The 25,016-nt window shown below is 52.1% G+C and overlaps 1 protein-coding gene across 1 annotated transcript; it reads right to left on the minus strand.

Moving 5' to 3' along the window:
* Positions 1-1,681: 1,681 nt before the first annotated feature.
* Positions 1,682-9,745, minus strand: ZC3H12A (zinc finger CCCH-type containing 12A). The gene is made up of 5 exons (XM_049774774.1): positions 9,278-9,745; positions 4,771-4,910; positions 3,898-4,132; positions 3,311-3,414; positions 1,682-3,219 (listed from the first exon to the last, which is right to left on the minus strand). Exons 1-5 carry the CDS (start codon positions 9,670-9,672, stop codon positions 2,378-2,380), a joined length of 1,716 nt encoding a protein of 571 aa, XP_049630731.1. The 5' UTR covers positions 9,673-9,745; the 3' UTR covers positions 1,682-2,377.
* Positions 9,746-25,016: the final 15,271 nt, after the last annotated feature.

Raw genomic sequence — 25,016 nt, forward strand, 5'->3', positions numbered from 1 at the left:
TACTCCTGGCTCTACACTCAGGAATTACTCCTAGTACTTCTTGGGGGTGATGTTGGATATTGAACCTAGGTCGCCTATATACAACACAGGAGTCTTGCCTGCTGTACTATCGCTCAGTCCCCACCAGTGAACAATTCCAACCAACGATGCCCTCCCAACCTCCCTCTGACTCTGACATTTTTCTTCTCTTTTTGTTTTTTTCCTTTTAGACACTGTGGCTTGCAATATTGTTATTGAAAGAGTATCATGCATATCACTTTACCTCCTTTCAGTATCCAGGTCTTGATAAGAGTGATCATTTCCAACTACCATTGTCATAGTGATCCCTTCTCTGCCCTCACTGCACTCTCCTGTGGTGGCAAGCTTTATACCATGGACTTGTCATCCTAGCCCTCATCTCTATTGTCCCTGGATATTATTACCATACTATCATTTTTCTTTTTTCATATCCCACAAATGAGTATGATCATTCTATGCCTATTTCTCTCCTACTTATTTCATCAACATGATAGTTTCCATATCCCTCCATGTGTAGCAAATTTCATGACTTCATTTTTCCTAAGAGCTGTGTAGTATTCCATTGTGCACCCCACTCATCTGTTCTTGGGCACTTGGGTTGTTTTCAGATTCTATTGTGAATAGTGCTACGATAAACAGAAACGCAGAAGGTTTTACTGCATTGTTTTTGGGCCCGTAGGGTATAGTCCCAGGAACAGTATTGATGGCTCATATACAAGCTCAGTATTTTTGAGGAATGTCCTTGTTTTCCAAAAAGGTTGGATCAGTCACCATTCCCACCAACAGTGAATGAGTCTCTTTCTCCCCACAACCGTGCCAGTACTGGCTGTTCTTGTTCTTTTTGATGTGTGCTCGTCTCTGTGGTGGGAGATGATATCTCATGTTGTTTGCCCCTGGTGACATTGCTGATGGCAGAGCTGTCCCTGTTTGCTCTGCTACCCTGGGGCAGAGGAGAGGTTCCCTGTCAGAAACCAGCAGTCAACCGCAAACATTTTCCGTGGCTTGGTAGAGAATGTCTACAGGCCAGCAACCAGTTCACAGGCCAGCACTTGAAAACCACTGATCTAGAGACTGGAGAGAGCACAAGGGGTAAAGCCTTTCATGTAGCTGGCCATCCTGAGGACCACATGGTCCCTGGAACACTACCTGGAACAATACCAAAGCATGGAGCCAGGAGGAAGTCCTGAACGTTAGTAGGTGTGGCCAATCCCATCCTCCTTGCTTAAAAAACAACAACAACAAAATCACTATTCTAGGTCTTGATCCCACCTGGGGGATGCTCTCTCTCCCCCTCTCTCCCCCTTTCTCCTTCTCCCTCCCCCACCCAGCTCTCCTAAGGCTGCTCCTCATCCTTTTCATCTTCCACTATAATCTCAGTGCAGAAGAGGATTGGTTTCAGCCAGTACCCCTCCTCCATTTCTATCCCAACCCCCACCCCAGGATCCAGGATCCAAGCGAGTCCTTTTATCCCACTCAACCCTGCCCAAACAGTACTGGTCACCTCTCTCCAGGTCCAGCCAAAGCCTCAGGAAAATGCTGTAGGACTTGGAACCCTTCCTTCTAGAGGTTTAGTGAACTGTGAGAAGTCAGGGCCACACAGCTCAGTACTGACCCCAAAGGCTGCTTCACCTCCCAGGGAAGCAAAGGCCAACATGTCTTCAAAGGGTTCACGCTGTACTTTATTGATGTGTTAAGGGACACAAAGACTTTCGCTTGGAACATTTGACATTTATACCGGCACACGTACGCCTGTATCCCCCACCCTGGGTGAAAGCTACGTGACTCCAAGTACAGGGGAGGAGGGAAGGATGGACAGACGGAAGAAAGAGGTTGGTTATTAAGAAGCATCTTGCTTACTAACATGAAGCCTCGTGCCCAGGAGAGGGCGCTGTGGAAGCCTCATTGGCTTAGAGAGGGGCCCTTGCAGGGCAGGCACATGGTGCCCAACTAGCCAGCCAAGGCTGGCATCCCAGGGACAGGACGGGGTGGAGGGAGGGGGTCATGCACTGGGCCCCCAGCCCAGGCCTGCCTCCCTCCCCGTCCTCCTCCGAGAGAAAGGTGGGTTTGGGCTTGAGCCACGGACTGACAGCCGTTACAGGCAGTGTCTCCTTAAACTACAGAGATACAATGTGCATCAACAGGATGATCGCTTCTGGCCTGTACCCACTCAGGCAGATGGTGAGGGGTGCCACGTAGGCCAGAACCAATCCTAAAGTATCTGTGGTTTGTGGGTTCCCATCCCGTCTTGAAAACTCCCTGCATGCAGCCTACAGGGTGGGCTTCGGGACTGGGTGTGGGTGGGCACTCGAGGGCCCAAAGCTGGCCAGGGAAGAAGGCCCAGGGGGCCCACCAGCACAGCTTAGTCAGCAAGGTGTGGGCACTTGTATGATATAATCTCAGCAGCCAACTGCTGGGGGTCCAGGAGCTGCGGGAAGCGCTCCATGACAGCCTCCACCAGGTGCTGGGGGAAGACGCCACATAGTTTGGTGTACACATTGGCTCGCTTCTTGGCCAGACTGTCTGCCCCGGCCCAGGAGCTCCTGTCAGCTCCTGAGACTGGGGGCAGGGGCTCCTGCAGCACAGGGGTGGGGGGAGGCAGCTGGTAGGGCTCAGACCAGTATTCTCGAGGTGGATAGGCGGCTGGTGGGGGCGCATAGTCAGCAGGGACACTGAAGTGGCCAGTGCCTATCGGCCGTCTAAAGGCAGGGAAAGCTGAGGGGGCTGGGGGTTCAGCCCCATAGGGGCTGTACCCTGGGTACGAGCCCCGTGGTGGGCCAGACTCCCCAGAGCTGCCCCTGTGCCCCACCCACAGTTCTGACATCTGGCTCTCTAGGGACCCAATGCCTGAGTCCAAGCAGTCCTGGGACATGTATGGGAGGGAGTCTGGGGTCTGCGGGACCCAGTCTGTGGGCCCAAAGCTGCCCCCACTGGCTGGGGCTGGGAGGCTCCTGCTGGCCGGTGGAAAGCTGTGGGTCATGCCCTCATGGTGGGCCCCCACCTTCTTCCCATCCTCACGCTCTGCGGGCAGAGAGCCTGGCCGGGAAGAAGGGGAAGGCCCGCGGCCACTCTTGTCCTTGCTCGAGGCCCTCGGGGGTACGAGGAGGGCGTTGGCACGCAGCTCATCGGCCACGGAGCGCTGGGGACGGCTGGGCCGCTCGGGGTGGAAGAATCGGCACTTGGTCCCGTAGGTGCATTTCTTCCCTGGAAGAGAATTCAGGGCAGTCTGAGCAGGGGGGTGGGAGTGGGAAGTGGTAAACCCCAGAGGATACAGGCAGGAGAGGCAGGTGCTCACCATAGGGACAGGGCTTCCGATGTTCTGCTGGGAGGGGCTTCTTTCGCAAGAAGTTGTCCAGGCTTGGTCCGTGGCGGCCCAAAGGGTCATCGGGGGGCATGAACCTACAGAGTAAATGCTGGACATGAAAAGGTCGTCTCTGTCAAGGAGACAGGGCCTGAGCCATAGGATCTTGGCCAAGGTGCCTGTAGGGAGGCCACTTGTAGAAGGTTGAGAATTGGAACCGCAGGTGGTCAAGGCTTTCTGGGAACCAGAAGGTTGTTTTTTTCTTTTTTTCTTTTTGGGCCATACGCAGTGATGCTCTGGGATTACTCCTGGCTATGTGCTCAAAAATTGCTCCTGGTTTTGGGGACCATAGGGGATGCCAGAGTTTCGAACTGCGGTCCGTCCTAGGTTAGTGTGTGCAAGGCAAATGCCCTACTGCTTTGGCACCGCTCCAGCCCCCAGAAGGTTGTTTGGAACGAATGGTCATACTGAGTCATCTACACCATAGTCCCAAATGAAATCCCCATCTGCTCCAATGGGAGCTCCACCTGGCTCCTCAAGCTCGGGGTGGGTGGGAAAGGGGCTCCCAGGCAGGCACTCACTTGTCGTTAACGAAGGAGTACATGAGCAGCCGCTCCTCGATGAAGCGTTTCCACTCCTGCCGCTCACCCTGCAGGTCGCGGTAGGTGTCATTGGAGACCACCACCCCGTCAGACTCATAGGCCAGCTTGACAATGAAGCGGTCATCATAGCAGACTACCCGCTTGCCTCCCACACGCCTCGACGGTGTGAATACCAGGATCTTCTTCTTCTCCAGATCCCGCAGGATGTGCTGGTCTGGAGGGTGGCAACAGGGCTTCGAGTCAGGACCCAAGGCTGGAGGCCAGCCGAGGGGTACCTCACACCAGGCCCACAGACACTGGCCGGGCCCAGACATACCACTGCCAGTCCCTTGCCTGCAGTTAGCCACTAGGATGGCTCAGACAAAGCCGTCAGGTCTCGCCACAGAGCCAGCCTCCTCCACGCCCCTCCTGACATCAGGCTTGTTGAGCCAGAGGTGGCAGCCACCCTGCCTGTCCCCAGAGGGTCTATGGGTGAGCCTGAATGAGAACAGTGCCCTGGGATACCTGAAGCATAGACAAAACCAAGCTCTAAGAGCCCACCAAGATGTTTAGGGACAGAATTCGGTTTTCACCCCCAGGGGTTTCATTCTGGGCTATCAGGCTGTCCTCTGGGACTGCCCTGTGGTGGTGGGGACACTGAGGCACATGTAGGTCTCATTGACGGCACTGTCACTGTCCCCAGGACTGTGGACTATGCCCCATTGGGCTGAGGAGGGGGCCAGTGCCCAAAAGCTGAGGTGAGACCCAGCAAATTCTGGCGGCCACCACCAGTAGGGACACCAGAGAGACACTGAACTAGCTGGAGGACTGGCCACTTGGGTGGTACTCAGAGGGGCAGGAGACGCTTCTCACCTGTGATGGGCACATCGGCCCTCGGCTGCTCCTTTCTCCAGGATGGGACGAACACTGTGATGTCTGTATGGCCTCGCTCCAGGAACCAGTTCACTGCCAACAGGATGCCCCGGCAGGAGAAGACCTCCTTGTTCCCATGGCTGGGGGGAGAAAGGAGGCAGGTCAGCTAGATGGGGGGGGTGCTGGCCTGTTGTCCCTCTGGTCACCCGAGGTTCCTACCCCCTTCTCCCAGGCCCTCCCAGTCTCTCTGGATAGCACCCGCCCTCCTTATGGGACAGTCCCTGTGTTCCCATCTCCAGCCAGAGGAGCCGCCCAGGAATCTGGCAGTGCCGCTTGGCTCCCCACATGGGGGGCGGGGTGGGGGTGTCAGGCTGCTTGCGACACACTTGGGGGTGGGGAAAGGTACAGGAGACTGGTTCCTGCCCCACCCGTAGTCCCAGGACTGGGCACACGTGCATGCTGTGGCCTGAGTCACTGCCTATCCCTCCCTTGATGGCTGCTGCCCTGGAGTCCAGGGGGTTAAAGTCCAGCCTGAAAACCCTCAAAGCTGGGGCCTGAAGTGGACAAGGGGCCGGAAGCTATACCCACAGCCCTTCAGACTGAAAGTGAAAGGACTTTGCTTTTCCTTCCAAGATAGTCAATTCCCCCAAACACTGGCCCTGCCCTGTCTCCTCCACGCCCCCACTGACCTTTGTTGAGGGGAGCAGGGCCAAAAGCGCCTGGTGGGTACCCAGGTATGCTAGCAAACCAGTGGGAAAGGGGCCTCACCCCTTCGAACTGGCTGAACCTGGCGGGAGGCCTCAAGGCCCTACTGGGTCCCCTCCCTCGTGCCTCTGTAAAATGGGCCCAAAGTCCAAAAACTCCCTAGGATTCTGGGTTCCTTGGGTGTGCCAGAGCCCAGTGGCAGAGAAGGCTGCAGCTGGTTTATGGGGCTGGTTTATGGGATGTAAGAGGGGCGCTCGTAGGTGTCCTGGAAGGAGCTGGCCTGGGGTTTCTCCCTTATAGCCCCCCAGAACAACTCAGACCAATTTGGCAAAATGAACAGAATCAACATTACGCAAAAGAGGCAAGTCCAGGGCCAACCACATCCTGTGGCTGACTTTGGGGGTGTGAAAGCGGGAAGAGGATACAGGGACATGGGACAGTTGTGGGGGCGCTGAGGCTGAGGGTGTATGTGAGACAGGTAGTGGGTATGAAGTTCTCCGTAAATGGTAGGGAAGGCGAAGTCCAGCCAGAAGACCACAAGCCTCTGCCATATGGGGAACCATGATCCCCTGGGAGCTAAGTGCTGAGTGCCTGGAGGCACCACAGCAGGGCAGGGAGGGAACACATTCAAGTCCTGTCCCCAGAGAGCTAGTAAGGCTCTGGGAAGAGAGGAGAGAGGGTTAGAAGGAAGGAAGAGAAGAGAGGGGAGGGAAGGAGAGGAAAGAAGGGAAAGGAGGAGTGAGGGGAGAGGAGTAGAGATGGGTGCAGGCTCTGTCCACAGGCCACAAGTGGCCAGTCCACTTCTTGGGCTGCTCCTCCAAGTTTGTTTGGGAAAGGCAGCCCAACTCCCCTTGTCTGTCCAAACCCCCAGTGTGGCATTAGAGACAGAGCTTGGACCCACTCACAGCCATCCTGGTCTTGAGAGCGAGACCAGAAACACCAGTAGAAGAGAAATTTCAGGCTTGGGGCCGGAGTGGTGGAGCTAGAGATAAGGCGTCTGCCTTACAAGCGCTAGCCTAGAACGGACTGTGGTTCGATTCCGCGGCATCCCATAAGGTCCCCCAAGCCAGGAGAAATTTCTGAGCACATAGCCAGGAGTAACCTCTGAGCATCAACGGGTTACCCCCTCAGCCCCCCCAAAAACAAACAAACAAAAAAAAAAAAAAGAGAAATTTCAGGCTTGAGCTGGCCCTGAGTGCTTAAGAGGAAGAGGCAAGCCAGGCACAGAAAGAAGCCTGTAGTTGGCATGGTCCTCCTCCTCAAGAACTCAGGGAACATGGCACCACCTCCTAGAAGCCTTCTGGGACTGGTCGTCCCTCCTTTGCCTGGGTGTTCTGCTCTGCCTCATGTTGTGGGGGTGCTCTCAGCTGGCCTGTCTCAGGGATACCATATGCAATGCAGCAAGTAGCTCGATCCTCCGGGCACATGGATGCTTGCACATCCTCATCCGTGGCCAGTAGCTTCGAGTTTTGGGGCCTCGCATGATGTCAGGGTACCCAGGACTGTACATATTCTGGTCACCAGAGAGAAGCCACGGTCCCCACAGCGATGCCCTAGAGCTGGGGTGTGTGCAGTAGGCACCCATCTAGGAGGCTGTGGCCCCCTTTAAGACAGTGCAGCAAGGAGGACAGCACCTAAGGATGCAGCTGGGAACTGTACCCCGGCCCGACAGTTAAGCCACAAGACTGGGTACAGCATCCATTCTCACTGTCCTAGGACACTACCCTGGGCAGGCAGAGCCTCATTCTTGCTAGAGTCCCTCCAGGGGACAGTCCAGATGCTGACCACCCAGGCCAGGGGCATCTTCTCCAGCTCACATGAGCTTTGGGATGCAGCAGTAAGCTTGGAGGGCAAGGCAAGGTAGCCAGAGCCCCTGAGGTGGGAGTACCAATAGAACACACAGGTAGGGCCTTCGCCTTGCACTGAGCTGACCCGGGTTTGATCCCTGGCATCATCACATACGGTCTTCACCAGGTGTGGTCTCAGCACAGAACCAGGAGCAAGCCCTGAGCATCACCAGGTATGGCCCCAAAACAAACAAAAAGGTAGATGAAAGTTTCTTACACCCCTTCGGCAATCTTATGGGCTTGACAGTCCCCTCTCCCCACTGCAGTGGCCCCAGCTGATAAAGGGAAGATGAAGTGCCGGTAGGCAGGCTCCTACTTGGCTCACCCCGACTCCAGCTCAGGGCAGGGCAGGGCTGGCCCGGCTCACCAAGCGAAAAGATCTCCCAGGCTGAGCCCAGCGTGTGGAGAAAAATTCCCTTAGAAGGAAACCGAGGTGAATTTCCCCACGATTTGCATAAGATGGGGGCTGGCCTGACTGCCAGGCAGAGGGGGAAGGGTGGCAGGGCAGGAACCCAGTAAGAGCAGAGACAGGAAGTCTTCGGCTGGAATTCCCCTCCTGCTAGAGTCCCAGCTCAGAAACCCCCAACAGCTCTGCGCACTTTAGGGGGCCACCCCCTTCACCTGCTGCCCCTCCTCCCTTCCAGGCCCCTCCTTCTGCAGGATACAAACATGCCCAGCTCAGGGCACCCCCAGCTCACAGCCTCGCTGGACACTCTGGAATGCGGTGGGAACACCCAACTCTCTAAAGACAGAATGTGACTAGCAGTGGCCTGGGAAATCTTGTGTTCCTCCATCTATCTCCCTACTGGCTGAAGCCCTTTATAGAGGCTGAGGCAAGAGGCTGATGTTCCTGGTACCCTAGTTCAGGGGCCCCCGACCAGCCAGGCAGCTGACTTGCCCACAAAGGCCAGGGCTAGAAACAGGCAAATAGGCTTCATGCACTCCACCTGGGCCACCCCTGGGCCTGCCCCAGGGAGGAATCCTTCCTGGCCCAAGTCCGGGGTCTCCCCGTTCACACCCATCAGAACTTTTCCTGGTGAATGATCCACCCTAGCTAGTCCTGACTCACCAGCTGGACTGGAAGAAAGCAAGGCCAGAAGCTGGGGCTCCTGGGGTCAGCAACAGCCTGGCCCCACCTGCCCAGGCCCTGAGAGCACCCACAATACACTCTGGGGGCTGAATTGGGGGCGCCCTTGAGGTCAGTGCTCCCCAGTCAGTTCCTCTGACTCAATCAGAGGAACTCAAGTCCCTGTTCCCTTAAAACTACACTCTCCGGGCACAGGGGCTGGGCCTATTTAGTGGGCTAAGGCTGGCCACAAGGTGGGGGACAGTGCTGACTCTTCCAAGTTTTGGGCACTCACAGTGTACGTGGCTCTGAGTTTAGAGGAAAGGACAGGCAGGAGGCCATGGTGGCCCCACATGCCCACCTCCAGCTCCAGGAGGGGAGCTGCCGAGTGGGGCGTGTTGAGCTCCAGGAAGTTCCTCCTCTCCCACTGACTACTGACTGAGAGTGTAGCCACAAGAGTCTGTGTACCTCACTTTCATCCCTAAAATAATCCTATAAGCCTCTGAAAATAATAGCAAGGATGACAGACTCCTCCTGACACAGGTGGGGCCTCAGAAAAGGCCTTTCTTTCCTCAGGTGACCTCTGAGGTTTCCCTGCTCCAGGTGCTCGGCCACTATTTCCAGCCACCGGTGGCCATCTGTTAGTGGTCTGGAATCACTCCTGGTGGTGCTTGGGGCAGATCACAGGTGGTACCAGGGATGGAACTGGGGTTGGCCACGTGTAAGAAAATTGCTTTCCCAACCTGCACCACATCTCTGTCTATCTCAGTCTGGTGCCTTTTTGTTTTTTTTTTCCAATGCCAGGGTTCAAACCATGACAGGCAGCTTTCCGTCATGGAGCCACATCCACACCCCTATGCAGGGTTTCGACCACTGGCGAGACACATACCTCATGGCCACGTTGCTTCCGTCGATGACCACAGGTCTCAGGTCACTGCCGTCCTTGTCCTCCTTGGGGGGAGAGGGCTCCAGGGTGGGTGCCTTGGGGGGACCCCCTCCCCGAGGAACCAGAGGGGGCTGTGGGCTGTGGTCCGGTGAGGCCTGGCGCTCTCGCTCGGCCGCTGACCCATGCTTCACCAGCTCTCCCAGCACCGTGTTGGTGTCTGCCTGGACCCCCAATTTCTGCAGGACACTGTGGATCTCAGCAGAGGAATAGCCCAGCTTCCGGAAAAAATCCACCTTCATCTGCAGTTCCGCAGCCCATGCCTCCTCTGGGGTGGGCACCCGGGCTGGCCGGGCAGAGCCTTGGCAGCTGTGGTGGTCTTCCAGTTCCCAGAGACTCATGGCAGGCCGGCTTCCTAGGGGGCCTCTGTCCACTGGCCACTCAGTATTCAGATATGGAGAAGACACCTGCCACTGCTCCTGTGGGGGAGAACCACGGGGCTTAGGGGTGGAGAAGGGGGCTTTCTGCAGCCCTCTCATGCCTTGGCTCCACCCCGCAGGCCTAGGCAACAAGGGGGGACGAGTGAAAAGTGGGGAGCGCGTGTAAGCAAAGCCATCTCCTCGTGTTCACGTGTTACTCGTGTCCCCACGAGTGGCCCAGAAGTTCTGCCAGTTAGGGAATCAGCATTTCCGTGAGCTCAGAGATGAAACCGAGCCACGGGTATTATTTAAGAACTTGCTCAAGATGGCCCAGCTGTTCCCGGAGGTGGCGCAAGGATTTGAACTTGGGCCGTCTGGCTCCACCTCCCAGTCCCCCCCACTCCACCCCCAGGCCAACCCCGGAGACCCAGAAATCTGGCGAGGCCGGCTAAGACCGTGGGGGCGCGCTGGAAACTCGGGGTGGGACGCACGCTCCAGGGGCGCCCGGGGCTTCCTCCCGCGAGGCCGCAGGCGCCACCTGCGCGCAAGGCGTTCGGATCCCAGGCCCACAGCCTCCGGGACGGGGGAGGGGAAGTTTCGGGGCGACTCAGAGGCTGCAAAAAAGTTGCTGGAAAACTCTGCTGGGCCGCCGGGCACCGGTGACGCCAAGGCTGTGCCCACCCCAGCCTCGCGCTCCCTCCGGGTCTCCTCGTCCCGGGGCGACCCAACTTGGTGGAAGTTGGAGAAGGGGGTTCCAGTGGCCGGCGAGGCCAGCAGGGGACAGGCCCCACGTCCCTCCCCTGCCCCAGGGGGCCCCGGCGCCTTCCCCTCCTCTTCCGCCGCCAGCCCCGGGCCCCCGCCCCGCCGCGCGCAGCTCACCCCGCCTGGCACCACCCGCGACCGGCGGCGTCTCCATGGGGCCGACTCCCGAGGCCCGGCCGGCGGCGCCTTTTACGCGCGGGGACGGTGGGCGGGCAGGTGACAGATCGCGACGCGGAAGCCGGGCAGGGACGGCAGGGGCGGCAGGGGCGGAGCGGCCACCACCCCTTCCTGCTCCGCCCCTCGCCACCGGCCCCGCCTCGCCTCGCCACCCGGGCCGCGGGTCAGCCCTGCCCGAGCCGACCCGAGCGCGCCGCCTGCTCAGCTCCGGGCGCAGGGCGCAGGGCGCACGCCCTCCTTGGGGACCCAGGGGCTCGGAGGGAAGGAAAGCTATCGAAAACGCACGGCTCCTGTGCGTCTAACAACCTCTGACTCCATCCAGGAGGTCCGCGCCTGGCGAGGCCAAGTGGGCAGGGAGGAGTAAATACAGCTGGGGGCCATCGATTGAAAGATGTTGTTTTGCCCAGGTGCCAACCAACCCGACCGACCGAGGTCCCGAGTCTGTCCCGCTCACTCTAGGAGGCAGATTCCCAGGTTATAAAGGCCACACCCGGGCAGAGTTGAGACTGGGCAAACACACCGAGGGACTGGTGTAGGGATGAAGAGGCAGGCTGGCACCACAGCCAGGTACGCTTGTTTAAATGAGCTGGCCAGGAGAGGAATGCAGGCAAGCACACCAGCAAATGGCAGAGGTAGAAAAGCAGGCCAGAGAGCTACCTGACACCCGTCTTAAGTACCTGCCGGTGTTCGCTGAATACCATGACACTGTGGGACCTTTGGGCGGAGGCACCTCCCTGTCCAGAAGGATGCTTTTACATTCTCACCGAGCACAGCAAGCTCTGGATTCTGCCCTGGATCTCATTGAGGAAGGGCTCGACCTTTATGGCCCAACTGATGGAGCTGATGGCTTTGCTACTTCTACTTCTGGAGCCACCAGTGATCTAGGATAAAGGGGAGATTCTTCAGGTGGGGGTGTGGCCTAGCACCTGTCCTGGGAGTGTCACCAGCTCACCAGTTTGGGGAAACTGAGACCCATCAGAGCACTCAAAACCGATTCCTTTGTGTCACTACTACTTCTGCTTTCTCTTTCTTACTGTTACATGTTAGAGGGTGGGTGGTCATCAATATTATAAACCATAATAGCTTCTTGTAAAAGTTGTACAGAAACATCTTAAAGACAATTAATAATGATGACAAAAAATATATCCATGATCTATCCCCAACTTAAAATACAGATTCAAGGTTCAGAGAAATAGTACAGGAATTAGTAGTACTTGCCTTGTATACAATCAATCTATGTTCAACCTTTCATCCCATATAGTCCCCTGAGTACCTAGAGGAGTGATCCCTGAGTACAGCTGGGGTGTGGCTCCCCATCAAAACAACATCTATACAAGTGGGAATGGAAAAGGGGAATAAAAAAACAAAGCCCTTGGGACTTGAGTGATTGCATAGAGGGCAAGGTGCTTGCCTTGCATGAAGGCAGTTCAAATTCCAGTTCAATTCCCAGCATCACAAGGTCCCTTGAGCACTCGCCAGGAGTGACCCCCCACAAGCACAGAGCTAGGAATCCCCAGAACTACCAGGTGTGGCCCAACATGCCCCCAACTTGACCTAGACTGGTCCTTTAAAACCCTCCAGTGCCCCCAAATCATCCTTCCCTTATCCTAAAGTAATTCTGGGCTGAATTTTGTTGTGATTATGAATATTATTTCCTTGAGTCTCTTTTTAGAAAAATTATGGTTGTTCCTTTGATTTTCCATTGTAGAAACCCCTAAGTAACATTCATTTACTCTCCTTCCTCCCTTTTCCTTTTCTTTTATTTTTCTTTCTTCTTTCTTTCTCCCTTCTTTTATTTTTATTTATTTATTTATTTATTTATTTATTTATTTATTTATTTTTTTGGTTTTTGGGTCACACCCGGCGTTGCTCAGGGGTCACTCCTGGCTGTCTGCTCAGAAATAGCTCCTGGCAGGCACGGGGGACCATATGGGATACTGGGATTCGAACCAACCACCTTTGGTCCTGGATCGGCTGCTTGCAAGGCAAACACCGCTGTGCTATCTCTCCGGGCCCTTATTTTTATTTTTTTTTGGTTTTTGGGCCACACCTATTTGACGCTCAGGAGTTACTCCTGGCTGTGCGCTCAGAAATCGCCCCTGGCTTGAGGGGACCATATGGGACACCGGGGGATCGAACCGCGGTTCATCCTACGCTAGCACTTGCAAGGCAGACACCTTACCTCTAGCGCCACCTTCCCGGCCCCTTTTATTTTTATTTTTATTTTATTTTTTTTTGGTTTTTGGGCCACACCCGGCGGTGCGCAGGGGTTACTCCTGGCTGTCTGCTCAGAAATAGCTCCTGGCAGGCACGGGGGACCATATGGGACACCGGGATTCGAACCAACCACCTTTGGTCCTGGATCGGCTGCTTGCAAGGCAAACGCCGCTGTGCTATCTCTCCGGGCCCTTTTATTTTTATTTTTAAGTTTTGGTTTTTGGGTCACACCCGGCAGTGCGCAGGGGTCACTCCTGGTTCCACGCTCAGAAATTGCTCCTGGCAGGCTCGGGGGACCATATGGGATGCCAGGATTAGAACCACTGACCTTCTGCACGCAAGGCAAATGCCTTACCTCCATGCTATCTCTCTGGCCCCTTCTTTTTTTCTTTTCTTTCTCTTTCTCTTTCTCGCTTTTCCTTCCTTCCTTCCTTCCTTCCTTCCTTCCTTCCTTCCTTCCTTCCTTCCTTCCTTCCTTCCTTCCTTCCTTCCTTCCTTCCTTCCTTCCTTCCTTCCTTCCTTCCTTCCTTCCTTTCTTTCTTTCTTTCTTTCTTTCTTTCTTTCTTTCTTTCTTTCTTTCTTCTTCTTCATCCTTCCTTCCTTCCTTCCTTCCTTCCTTCCTTCCTTCCTTCCTTCCTTCCTTCCTTCCTTCCTTCCTTCCTTCCTTCCTTCCTTCCTTCCTTCCTTCCTTCCTGCCTGTCTCTTCTCTTCTCTTCTCTTCTCTTCTCTTCTCTTCTCTTCTCTTCTCTTCTCTTCTCTTCTCTTCTCTTCTCTTCTCTTCTCTTCTCTTCTCTTCTCTTCTCTTCTCTTCTCTCCTCTCCTCTCCTCTCCTCTCCTCTCCTCTCCTCTCCTCTCCTCTCCTCTCCTCTCCTCTCCTCTCCTCTCTTTTCTTTTCTTTTCTTTTCTTTTTTTCTTGGCAGTTACCAGGAGTTATTCCTGGCTCTGCACTCTGGAATAATTCCTAGCAGTGCTGGGGATTGAATCAGGGTCAGACATGTACAGACAAGCACATTTCCTGATGTCTTATCTCACCAGTTCTCTCCCTTCCTCCCCCTCCCTTCCTCCCTCCTTCCTCCCTCCTTCTTTCCTCCCTCCTTTCCTTCCTTCCTTTCTTCCTTTATTTCCTTCTCTCCCTCCATCCCTCCCTCCCTTCCTTCCTTCCTCCTTCCTCCCTCCTTCCTCCTTTCCTTCCTTCCTTTCCTCCCTCCTCCCTTTCCTCCCTCCCTCCTTCCCTCTCTTTCTCCCTCCCTTCCTTCCTTCCTTTATTTCCTTCTCTCCCTCCCTACCTTTCCTTCCTTCCTTTCCTCCCTCCTGTTCCTCCCTCCCTCCCTCCCTCCAATTCCTCCCTCCCTCCCTCCCTCCCTCCCTCCCTCCCTCCCTCCCTTCCTTCCTTCCTTCCTTCCTTCCTTCCTTCCTTCCTTCCTTCCTTCCTTCCTTCCTTCCTTCCTTCTTTCCTTCTTTCCTTCCTTCCTTCCTCTATAGACAGTAATACTCAGTACTTATTCCTGGCTTTGTGCTCAGGGAATCACTCCTGGTGGTGCCTAGGGGTACTGATTGTATCTGCATGTAAGGCAAGTACCTTACTCACTCTACTGCCTCTTGCTGTTTTCTTTTATAACAGTGTGCAAATGGAGTTTCTTCCATGTGCTTACATGACTTCCCCCCGCCAACACTATATATATATATATATTTGCTTTTTGGGTGACAGCCGGTGACACTCAGAGGTTTTCCTGTTTATGTGCTCAGAAATTGCTCCTGGTTTGGGAGACCATATGGAACGTGGGGGGATCGAACCATGGTCCATCCTAGGTCAGCCACGTGCAAGGCAAAAGCCATAGTGCTGTGCCACCACTCTGGCCCCAACTCACACATTATTTTTAAAATCTATTTCTATGGGGACTGGAGTGGTGGCACAAGTGGTAGGGCACATGCGCTAACCTAGGACGGCCTCTTTTATACATCTTTGAAAATAATAAATTTTTGGGGGGTCACACCCGGAAGCACTCAGGGGTCACTCTTGGCTCCATGCTCAGAAATTGCTCCTGGCAGGCTCGGGGGACCATATGGGATGCCGGGTTTCGAACCACTGACCTTCTGCACGCAAGGCAAATGCTTTACCTCCATGCTATCTCTCCGGCCCCCAAAATAATTTTTTTTTAGTTTTTGGTTTGGGGGCTACACCCAGCAGTACTCAAGGTTTACATCTGGCTTTGTGCTCAGGGATCACTCTTGGTGGACCTGGAGACTGGGTACTGGGAATTGAACCCAGGTCCATACTGGTACTGGGAATTGAACTTGGACTGGCCACATGTCCTATCCACTATACTTTATCTCTGGTTTCCTTGTGCTGCTTTTCTTTGATTTGTTTGTTTGTTTGTTTGTTTGTTTTTGGGCCACCAAAAACCCCAGCGGTGCTCAGCGGTTGCTCATGGCTCTGTGCTCAAAAATCACTCCTGGCAGGCCCGGACCATTTAGGATGCCCAACCTGGGTCAGCCACGTGCAAGGTAGATGCCTTACCCACTGTACTATCGCTCTGGCCCCTTCTTATGCATTTTTTGGGGAGGACACACCCAGTGATGCTCAGGGGTTACTCTTGGCTCTGCACTCAGAAATTGCTCTTGACAGGCTGAGGTGGGAGAACCATATGGGCAGTGTGCTGGGAATTGAATCCAGGTCCATTCTGAGTCAGTCATGTGCAAGGCAAATGCCCTACTACTGTGCTATCTCTTCGGCTCCTCTCCAGCCCCTTCTTATGCATGTTTTGTTTTGTTTTGGGGTCACACCAGGCAGCATTCAGGGGTCACTCCTGACTCTATGCTCAGAATTCACTCCTGGCAGACTCGGGAAACCATCTGGGATGCCGGGATTTGAACCACCTTCTTTCTGCAGCATGCAAGGCAAACGCCCTACCTCCACGCTATCTCTCCGGCCCTCTTATGCATGTTTTTTAAGGCAGCTGTTTAGCTGAGGGAAGGAGAGTTCAGAGATTTAGTAAATTGGGTTTCCTTGCCCAGAATCCCAGAGTTGGAGGGGGCTAGAATTCACATGGCTTTCCCTAGGCAATCTCTCTCCACTTTGAGCCCCTCTGATTCCTGGAAGACTCGGAAGGGTGGTTGTGGGAGGAAGTGACAGTATAATGGGTAGGGTGCTTGCACATGGATTTCATCCCTGGCATCCCACATGGCCCCAGTTACCACCAGGAGCAATTCCAGAGTCCAGAGCCAGGAATAATCTCTGAACAACCATGAGTGTGACCCCTCCAAACAAAAACAAACAGAGAAACAAAAGAAGGGCCAGGAAGAGTATAAATGCCTTTTGACTTGGTTCCTGAAGCTGATCCTATGGCAAAGTTCCAGTGTTGTTATTCCTGGTCACCTTGAGGAAGGCAAAGTGCCCAGTTCCCAGAACTGGCCCAGGCAAGAGGGAAAGCAAAGTCCCTTCCCAGTGCTTGTTTGTTTCCTTCGGGGAAGCCCTGCTATACCCCTACACTTCACAAGCCCCTTTCTTGGGACTTTAGCCATTTATTCATCAAGTTATTACCTTTAAGATAGTAAATTTAGGGGACAGGGGAAATTTAGGGCCACAGTGTTGGAACATAGTGGGTTTACATGTGGGAGCTCCTTAGCACTCCATAGTCCCCCAAACACTGAGCTGAGTGTAGCTTTGGCCCCTGGCCTGCTTCCCCCCCCCCTCAATCCCAGTGCTGCTTGGTGAGGCCATAAAAGCCAAACAAATAAACAAACTAGTACAAAGTAGCATGTCATCAGAATTACTAGTCATGGTGATGCCAAGTCACCGCAATGATGTTGCCTTTTCTTTATGAGTACTTGTAAGGCAGGGGCAAAGTGCCAGCTCTATGCACACACTTCCAGACATTTCCATGCTTTTGTATGTATATATATATGCTCCTTTCTCAGTTCTGCGGGCCCTTCCCTCTCTCTTTCCCAAATGCTGTCCTGCTTGGCCATTTCTTTTTTTTTTTTTTTTTGGTTTTTGGGTCACACCCGGCAGCGCTCAGGAATTATTCCTGGCTCTATGCTCAGAAATCGCTCCTGGCAGGCTCCATATGGGATGCCGAGATTCGAACCACTGACCTTCTGCAGCAAGGCAAACACCTTACCTCCATGCTATCTCTTCGGCCCCATGCCTGGCCATTTCCATTCAGCTTTTTATGTGCTGATGTCACCTCCTCTGGGAGGTCTGCCAGGCTCACTCCCTGTCTGCTGAGTGTGTTCTGCTCCCACTGCCACAGCATCCCTGTTCTTGTCGCTACGTGCCTGCCTGCCAGGGTCCTCTGCTAGGCCCAAGGCTAGAATGGGCCTCCACAAGTTCCCTGGCCTGCTGTGCACCCCCTCCCACCTGGCCAGTGAGTCAGCTCCCTGCCCTCTCAGAGTGAGCCGTAGTCTCACTCCCTTCCGGCTCCCCAGGGACTCTCCCCAGAAGCTGACTCTATTCTGCAGAACCTGAGGCTGCTTACTTCAGGGAACCCCTGCTCCACTTACAGCTGGATTTTGCAAATCTTGGCCCCAAACCCCAGGAACCCTCTGGATAGAGTGGTGCCCTCCCACCCCCACACACACACCTCTGACAGCTGGGCTAGCCAACTTCCTGGAGCCTTCCAGTTATTGTCTGCCCACTGCCTGGGAAGGCCACAACAGCCCAGGACTGGTCACCTCCTGAACTTGGGGGGAGTCTGGCTGGGAAAGGACAAGGTCTTGGAGTCACCAAAGGCTGGGATGTTCACTCTGAGCAGCTTAGACTAGCAAGCACAGAAGCTGTAGGAATGGAGGGGAGGACCCTGTCCTTCTCACCCCACCCTTCAATCCTTTAAGCCATAGCAGAGGTGAAATTTAGCAAGGCTTCCTGGAAGGGGAAAGGGCCAGGTCTCTCTTATGTCTTGAAGCTTCTGGGATATTAGCAAAGAGTAACGACAAAAATCTGGGACCAAAGCAATAGTACAGTGGGTAGGGATTTGCTTTTCATGCAGTTGTCCTGAGTTTGATTCCCAGCATTCCATATGTTCTCCCGAGGCCTGCCATCAGTGATCCCTGAGCACAGAGCCAGGAGTCAGTTCTGAGCAGATATGACCCAAATACAAAAAAGAAAAAAAAAAACAACACAAAAATTTAACAAAAATCTTTCACAGGACTACAAAAATGGGCATGTCTGCAAGGAACAGTTACTGAACAAAGGAGCTCTTTGCTGCATATCTCAAAGCAGCACCAGGTAATCAGATTGTCCAAACTACTTTTGGGGGAAAGGGCATGAGAAATATGGTGAGGAGTGCCGAGGCATCAGGAAGAGCTCTGCACCTTCAAGAGCTCTGCTCTATACCTTCAAGGAAAAGGTATATCTGAATGACAGGCTCTGAAAATGACTCAATGGCCAAAGCTGCAGCGATCGGAGCAATAAAGTCAAGAATAGGGTCTTACATAAAGTCCCAAAGGCTATGGGATAGATCCTGTGAATCCACACTAGCAGGAATGAGTCATTGGATGACTTATTGAATTGAATCAGAGGTAAAGAGACAAAATCTGCACCAAAGAGTTTTAGTTTTGTTTTGTTTGCTTGTTTTTTGGTTTTTGGATCACACCCAGCATCATTCAGGGGTTACTCCTGGCTCTACACTCAGAAATCACTCCTGGCTGGCTCAGGGGACCATATGGGATGCCGGGATTTGAACCACTGTCCTTCTGCATGCAAGCCAAACACCCTATCCCCATGCTATTTCTTCAGCCACTGCACCAAAGATTTCTAACTGGGGCCAGAGAGCTCAATGCCTCAGCACTGAATCTGCATGCAGAAGACCTGGGTTTCATCCCTGTTACCTCACGGTTCCCTGAACACAGCTAGGAATAGACCCTGGTCACATCCACAGTGCTCAGGGGGCCATCTGGACCCTTTAGCAAAGGTGAATCTGGTCTAGAAAGTGCATTCCCGGTAAAGTTGTAGAAACCAATGCAGCCTGGATTTTTTGTCAGCAGCAGTGACTGGTAAGGTGTAGTTTAGTTTTGACAATTATCCCCCAGCAGTGAGATGGTAAGTGTCGGGGGAACTGAGATTGGATGAGGGATATGTGGGAACTCTGTAATCTTGTCCTGCTTCCGTAAATCTAAAATTAATCCCAAACTTGAAACTTTATGTAAAAAAAATTCCATGGAGGGCTAGAGCAAAAATACAGTAGATAAGGTGCTGCCTTGTATGTGGCCGACCTAGGTTCAATTCCAGGCATCCCATATGATCTCTGAACACTGCTGAGAATGCTTCCTGAACTCAGAGCCAGAAGTAACTCCAGAGCATCACTGGTTTTGACCTCAAAACAAAACAAAATTAAATTAAAAAACAAATTCCATGGAGGGCCCGGAGAGATAGCACAGCAGAGTTTGCCTTGCAAGCAGCCGATCCAGGACCAAAGGTGGTTGGTTCGAATTCCGGTGTCCCATATGGTCCCCCGTGCCTGCCAGGAGCTATTTCTGAGCAGACAGCCAGGAGTAACCCCTGAGCATTGCCAGGTGTGGCCCAAAAAAACGAAAACAAAAACAAACAAACAAATTCCATGCATAGTGTGTTTTGGTAACAGAGCCAATGTCTTTTTTTCTAGGCTATCAGCATGCATGTATAGATGTGTGGCTGTGCATATATGTATTCATACACATGTGTCTACATGACTATGTGTGGTAGGAATACTTTTGGGGGTTTTGAGTTACACCTACTGGTGCTTGAGGACTATTCCTCTTCTGGTTTGGGGCTCATTTCCGGCAGTACTCGGGGTGTGTGTATGTGTCTATGAGAATCTAGGGATTGAATACAGTCTCCAGCAGGTAAATTATGTGTGTTTCCAGGGGCTGGAAAGATAGCACAGCAGTAGGGCATTTGCCTTACACACAGCCGATTCAGGACGGATGGTGGTTCGAATCCCGGCATTTTATATGGTCCCCTGTGCCTGCAGGAACAGTTTCTGAGAGCAGAGCCAGGAGTAACCCCTGAGTGCTGCCGGGTGTGACCCTCCCAGAAAACAAACAAAAAATCATGTGTTCCAGCGCATTGAGCTTTGTTTCTAGATAAGGGTGATATATATATATATATATATATATATATATATATATATATATATATATAAATTACTTTGTTCTTATGTGTATACACACATACATATTCTATATGTGACTGAGGATAATCCCATGTCCAAAGTCTAAACATGCCTTTTGGTCTCTAGGACCCTGGCCAGATGGCCCTCCTGACTTCTCCCTCACTTTATCTCCCCACATGCCCTGCTTTCCCGAACTCATCTGCCCACTCCCATTTTTCTAAACTTTGAATGCTGACCATCTGGCCTATTAGGGCTGGAAAGCCCCGTGGAGCCTGATTAGCCTGAAACCTTTGATTTATAGCTGGGAAGAGGAGAAGGGAGAGGTGATGCCCCTGATCCCTTAGCAAATGCTCTCAGGCAAAACTGAGACTGGGCTTGCCCCACCCAGGACATCTCTGGCCCTACTTGCCTCCCACTGGTGGTCAGAATGACTGGGAACTGGGGGGCCGGGATGCGGCTCAGTGGCAGACCACATGCCTTGCATGCCTGAGCCTAGCACCATGAAATCAAACAAAACAGAAGAGAACAAAACAAAACACACATACCTTCCCACTCCTTCCTCCCCTCTGCTACCTGATAACCAAAAAGAAAGCAAGAGAGAAGTCCTGGTGCCTGATAATGGGCCTCTTAAGCAGTGTTGAGCAGAGAGGGAAGGGGGCCCATTGTCAAGGAAAATAGGACCATGGCAAACCGTCCTATGGGACAAGCTGCACCCCTTACCTGGAGATTGGTGCAGAAAGAGGTGTGACCCAAAGGGAGGCAAAAAGTTGAGTTCCTCAGCCCCCTTCTCCTACCACAAAGTGGCTATACAGAAGGGCTAGAAAAAGTTTGCAGAGGCCTACAGGTATACAGAAGGGATGGCCCTTGATCTTAGGTTTGACAACTCCCCAATTTGTTGAGATCCGTGATGTTGCAGGAGCAGCCAGCCCCTGGTCTCTGAGAGAATGTGAAGGCCCTGTCTTGAGCATGGAGTGGGTTGGTCCAGGGCCACCCTGCTCCTTCCTGATGCACCCATCCTGTACGAAAATGGCCTGCAATGCCACTGTCTCTCTACCTGACTGTGACTTGAAGACTAACCCCAGACAGGACCCAGATGTTGGGGCTGCCTGATCTTGCATGCATGAGGAGACTGCAGAAACTCTGGGCAGCTTCACATGAGCATCTTGGAGGCATCTTCCCTGCTGAGTGCAGCTCATAGAAATCTGGATGTGAAAGGGCAGTCAGAGGTCAGGGAACTGGGGAGACTGGGATTCACCTACGTCACCACTGAGCCCCTGTCAAGATGCTGACAGCGTGGAGAAGACTCTGGACAGAGATGAACTTGCACGTAGGCCAGTTCTAACCACAGTCAGGAGCTGGCGGTGGCAGGGCTGATGTCAGCGCATGTGTGGCCACCACAGATGGGGTTGTCATCGAGACCAGCTCACAGGATCCATGAGGTTGGTAACGTGCTGCTCACATGCTGTGCTTAAGTGCTGATGGGCTGTGGGAGAGAACAGTCATGTGGTCTAGAGAGAAATGGGCTCTGCTTAAGCAGTGGAGCCACAGAATCAAGCAAATAGATCATATCATCCTCAGGGCTAGGATAATTGCTCATGTAAAAGCATGTGATTCAAATCAGGCTCACCAGAGTTAATCTGGGTTTTGGAGTTCTTCCTCCTTCCCTTCCTCCCTCCCTCCCCCTTCTTTTCTTTCTTTCTCTTTTATTCCTTCTTTCTTTCCTTCCTTCTTCCTTCCTTCCTTCTTTCTCTTCTCTTTCTTTCTCTCTTTCCTTCCTTCCTTCTTCCTTTCTTTCTTTCTTCCTTTCTTTCTTTCTTCCTTTCTTTCTTCCTTTCTTTCTTTCTTTCTTTCTTTCTTTCTTTCTTTCTTTCTTTCTTTCTTTCTTTCTATTCTTTCTTTCTTTCTTTCTTTCTTTCTTCTTTCTTTCTTTCTTTCTTTCTTTCTTTCTTTCTTTCTTTCTTTCTTTCTTTCTTTCTTTCTTTCTTCTTTCTTTCTTTCTTTCTTCTCTTTTCTTTCTTTCTTTCTTTCTTTCTTTCTTTCTTTCTTTCTTTCTTTCTTTCTTTCTTTCTTTCTTTCTTTCTTTCTTTCTTTCTTTCTTTCTTTCTTTCTTTCTTTCTTTCTTTCTTTCTTTCTTTCTTTCTTTCTTTCTTTCTTTCTTTCTTTTTTTCTTTCTTTCTTTCCTTCTTCCTTCCTTCCTTCTTTCTCTTCTCTTTCTTTCTCTCTTTCCTTCCTTCCTTCTTCCTTCCTTCCTTCCTTCCTTCCTTCCTTCCTTCCTTCCTTCCTTCCTTCCTTCCTTCCTTCCTTCCTTCCTTCCTTCCTTCCTTCCTTCCTTCCTTCCTTCCTTCCTTCCTTCCTTCCTTCCTTCCTTCCTTCCTTCCTTCCTTCTTTCTTTCTTTCTTTCTTTCTTTCTTTCTTTCTTTCTTTCTTTCTTTCTTCTTTCTTTCTTTCTTTCTTCTTTCTTTCTTTCTTTCTTTCTTTCTTTCTTTCTTTCTTTCTTTCTTTCTCTCACTTCTTTCTTTTCTTTCCTCATCCTGTACTCAGGGACCACTTCTTCTTCTTTTTTGTTTTTGTTTTTGGGCCACACCCGTTTGCAAGGCAAACGCCGCTGTGCTATTTCTCCGGGCCCAGGGACCACTTCTTGTACTACTCGGGGAACTATATGAGGTACCGGGAATTGAACCTGGGTCAATTTTGTGCAAAGAAAATGCCTTATCTGCTGTACTACCTCCTTTTCCTTCCCTTACACTTCTCTCCCCTTTCCTCTCTCACCCTCCTCTCCACTTATCCCCTCCCCTCCCTTCTCATCCCTTCTCTTCTTTCACACCCAGTCATACTCAGGAGCTATTTCTGGCTCTGTTCTAGGAGGAACATATGCAGTCACAGTGATTTAATTGGGGGTCAGTGATGTATGAGGCAACTGCCTTACTGCTATATCATTTATTTGGCTCCCAGACTCTGTTTTCTGCCAATCACAATGAAATACAGTAAATAGTACCAGGAACTTTGTAGGTAGTACCAATGAACTGGAAGAACATGGGTCCTCTGCAGTAGCTGCTGGATCAAATCTTACCTAAATTCTTTCCCAACCCAAAATGTCTTTGAGCAGCAACAGTGATTACTTACTGATTGCTTAAGTACCACCTAAGGGACAAGATCTTATAAAGCATGTGTTTTAGAAATAATGAAGTAGCCTCATGGTGGTTCAAAGGCCAACAAAGTATTTGTTTTTTTCTTTTTTTTTTTTTTTTTTTGGTTTTTGGGCAACACCCGGCAGTGCTCAGGGGTTACTCCTGGCTGTCTGCTCAGAAATAGCTCCTGGCAGGCATGGGGGACCATATGGGATTCGAACCAACCACCTTAGGTCCTGGATCGGCTGCTTGCAAGGCAAACACTGCTGTGCTATCTCTTCGGGCCCCAAAGTATTCGTTTTACTCATGCTTTTTAATATTTTTGTCACACTCAAAAGTGCTCAGAGCTTGCACCTGTCTCTGCACTAAGGGATTAGTCCTGACAGGTTCTGGGGACCATATAAGGTGCCTAAAATTGTACCTAGGTTCACCATGTGTAAGGTAAGTGCCCTACTTGCTGCTCTACCTCTCTCACTCCCTTACTCTGTCTTTCCTTCTGACATCAAATAAAACTAAGGCTCACTGAGGACAGTGGAGATTTGCCCAAGTTTTGTTTTGGGCCACAGCTGGTGGTGCTCAGGGCTTACTCCTGGTATGACTGAGGGGACCATCAGGGGATGGGCCAACTACATGGAAGGTGAATGCCCAATGCCCTACCTGCTCTTTTCTCTTTCTAGCCCCTTGTCCTAGGTTTTATAGTTACTTTTTAGGGCCTCTTGAGTCCAAGCATTCTTTTTTTTTTTTTTTTTTGGTTTTTGGGCCACACCCGGCGGTGCGCAGGGGTTACTCCTGGCTGTCTGCTCAGAAATAGCTCCTGGCAGGCTCAGGGGACCATATGGGACACCGGGATTCAAACCAACCACCTTTGGTCCTGGATCGGCTGCTTGCAAGGCAAACACCGCTGTGCTATCTCTCCGGGCCCTAGTCCAAGCATTCTTGATGTTAATAGTAATCATTGGAGTGTTTGAAAATTTTTTTGGGGGTCACACCCAGCATCACTCAGGGGTTACTCCTGGCTCTCTACACTCAGAAATGGCTCTTGGCAGGCTTGGGGGACCATATGGATGTGCCAGGATTCAAACCACTAACCTTCTGCTACCATTTACCTTCATGCTATCTCTCCGGCCCCTGGAGTGTTTGAATGTTGATGCCTTCCCTCATTGGATCTTCTTTCTTTCCTTCCTTTTATTGGGAGTGGGGGTGAAGGGCACACCCAGCAGGGCTCAGGGGTTACTCCTGGCTCTGTGCTCAGAAATCGCTCCTGGCAGGCCCAGGGAACCATATGGGATGCCAGGATTCGAACCACCATTGGTCCTGCATTGGCCACTTGCAAGGCAAACGCCCTACCGCTGTACTATCTCTCCGACCCCTCTTTCTTTCCTTCCTTTTACTTTACCTTTTTCTTTTGTGGTGCTGGGGACAGCATCACTGCATGTAAAGTCAAGTGCTTGAGCACCAGGGATCTCAAGTGCTTGATTACCAGGGACCTCTCCATTTTTGAATGAAGAAATGGCAAGACTTGCTGTTATTTGTAAATGGGAGTGCAGAAACCTCCAGAAAACGGAAGGGCACACATAGCCAAGGCACAGCAAACCTCCCCCATCTCACACACACACACACACACACACACACACACACACACACACACACACAGCATTAGACATCCTGCCCCCAAAATAAAGCTGGTGGCTTCTCGCTTCTGACCTCCTTTCTCAGCACCAAGCCATCAAAGAGGATGAGTGTGGAGTGCACAGGCCAGGGAGTGAGTAGCAGAGGCAGCAGCTGGATCTGTGCATCAACCTCAAGGTTTGAGACACAGAGAAGATGAGGCTGTTATCCAAAAGGCCAACCTTGACAGCTGGGAGTATGTCTGCATGAAATTCTGGTCTACTATCCCTTATGGCCCCTGCTGGGAGAACTACTCACTCTGCCCCAAATCTTTCTCAGCTCC

This window comes from Suncus etruscus, chromosome 6 (assembly GCF_024139225.1).
Source record: "Suncus etruscus isolate mSunEtr1 chromosome 6, mSunEtr1.pri.cur, whole genome shotgun sequence".
NCBI lineage: Eukaryota > Metazoa > Chordata > Mammalia > Eulipotyphla > Soricidae > Suncus > Suncus etruscus.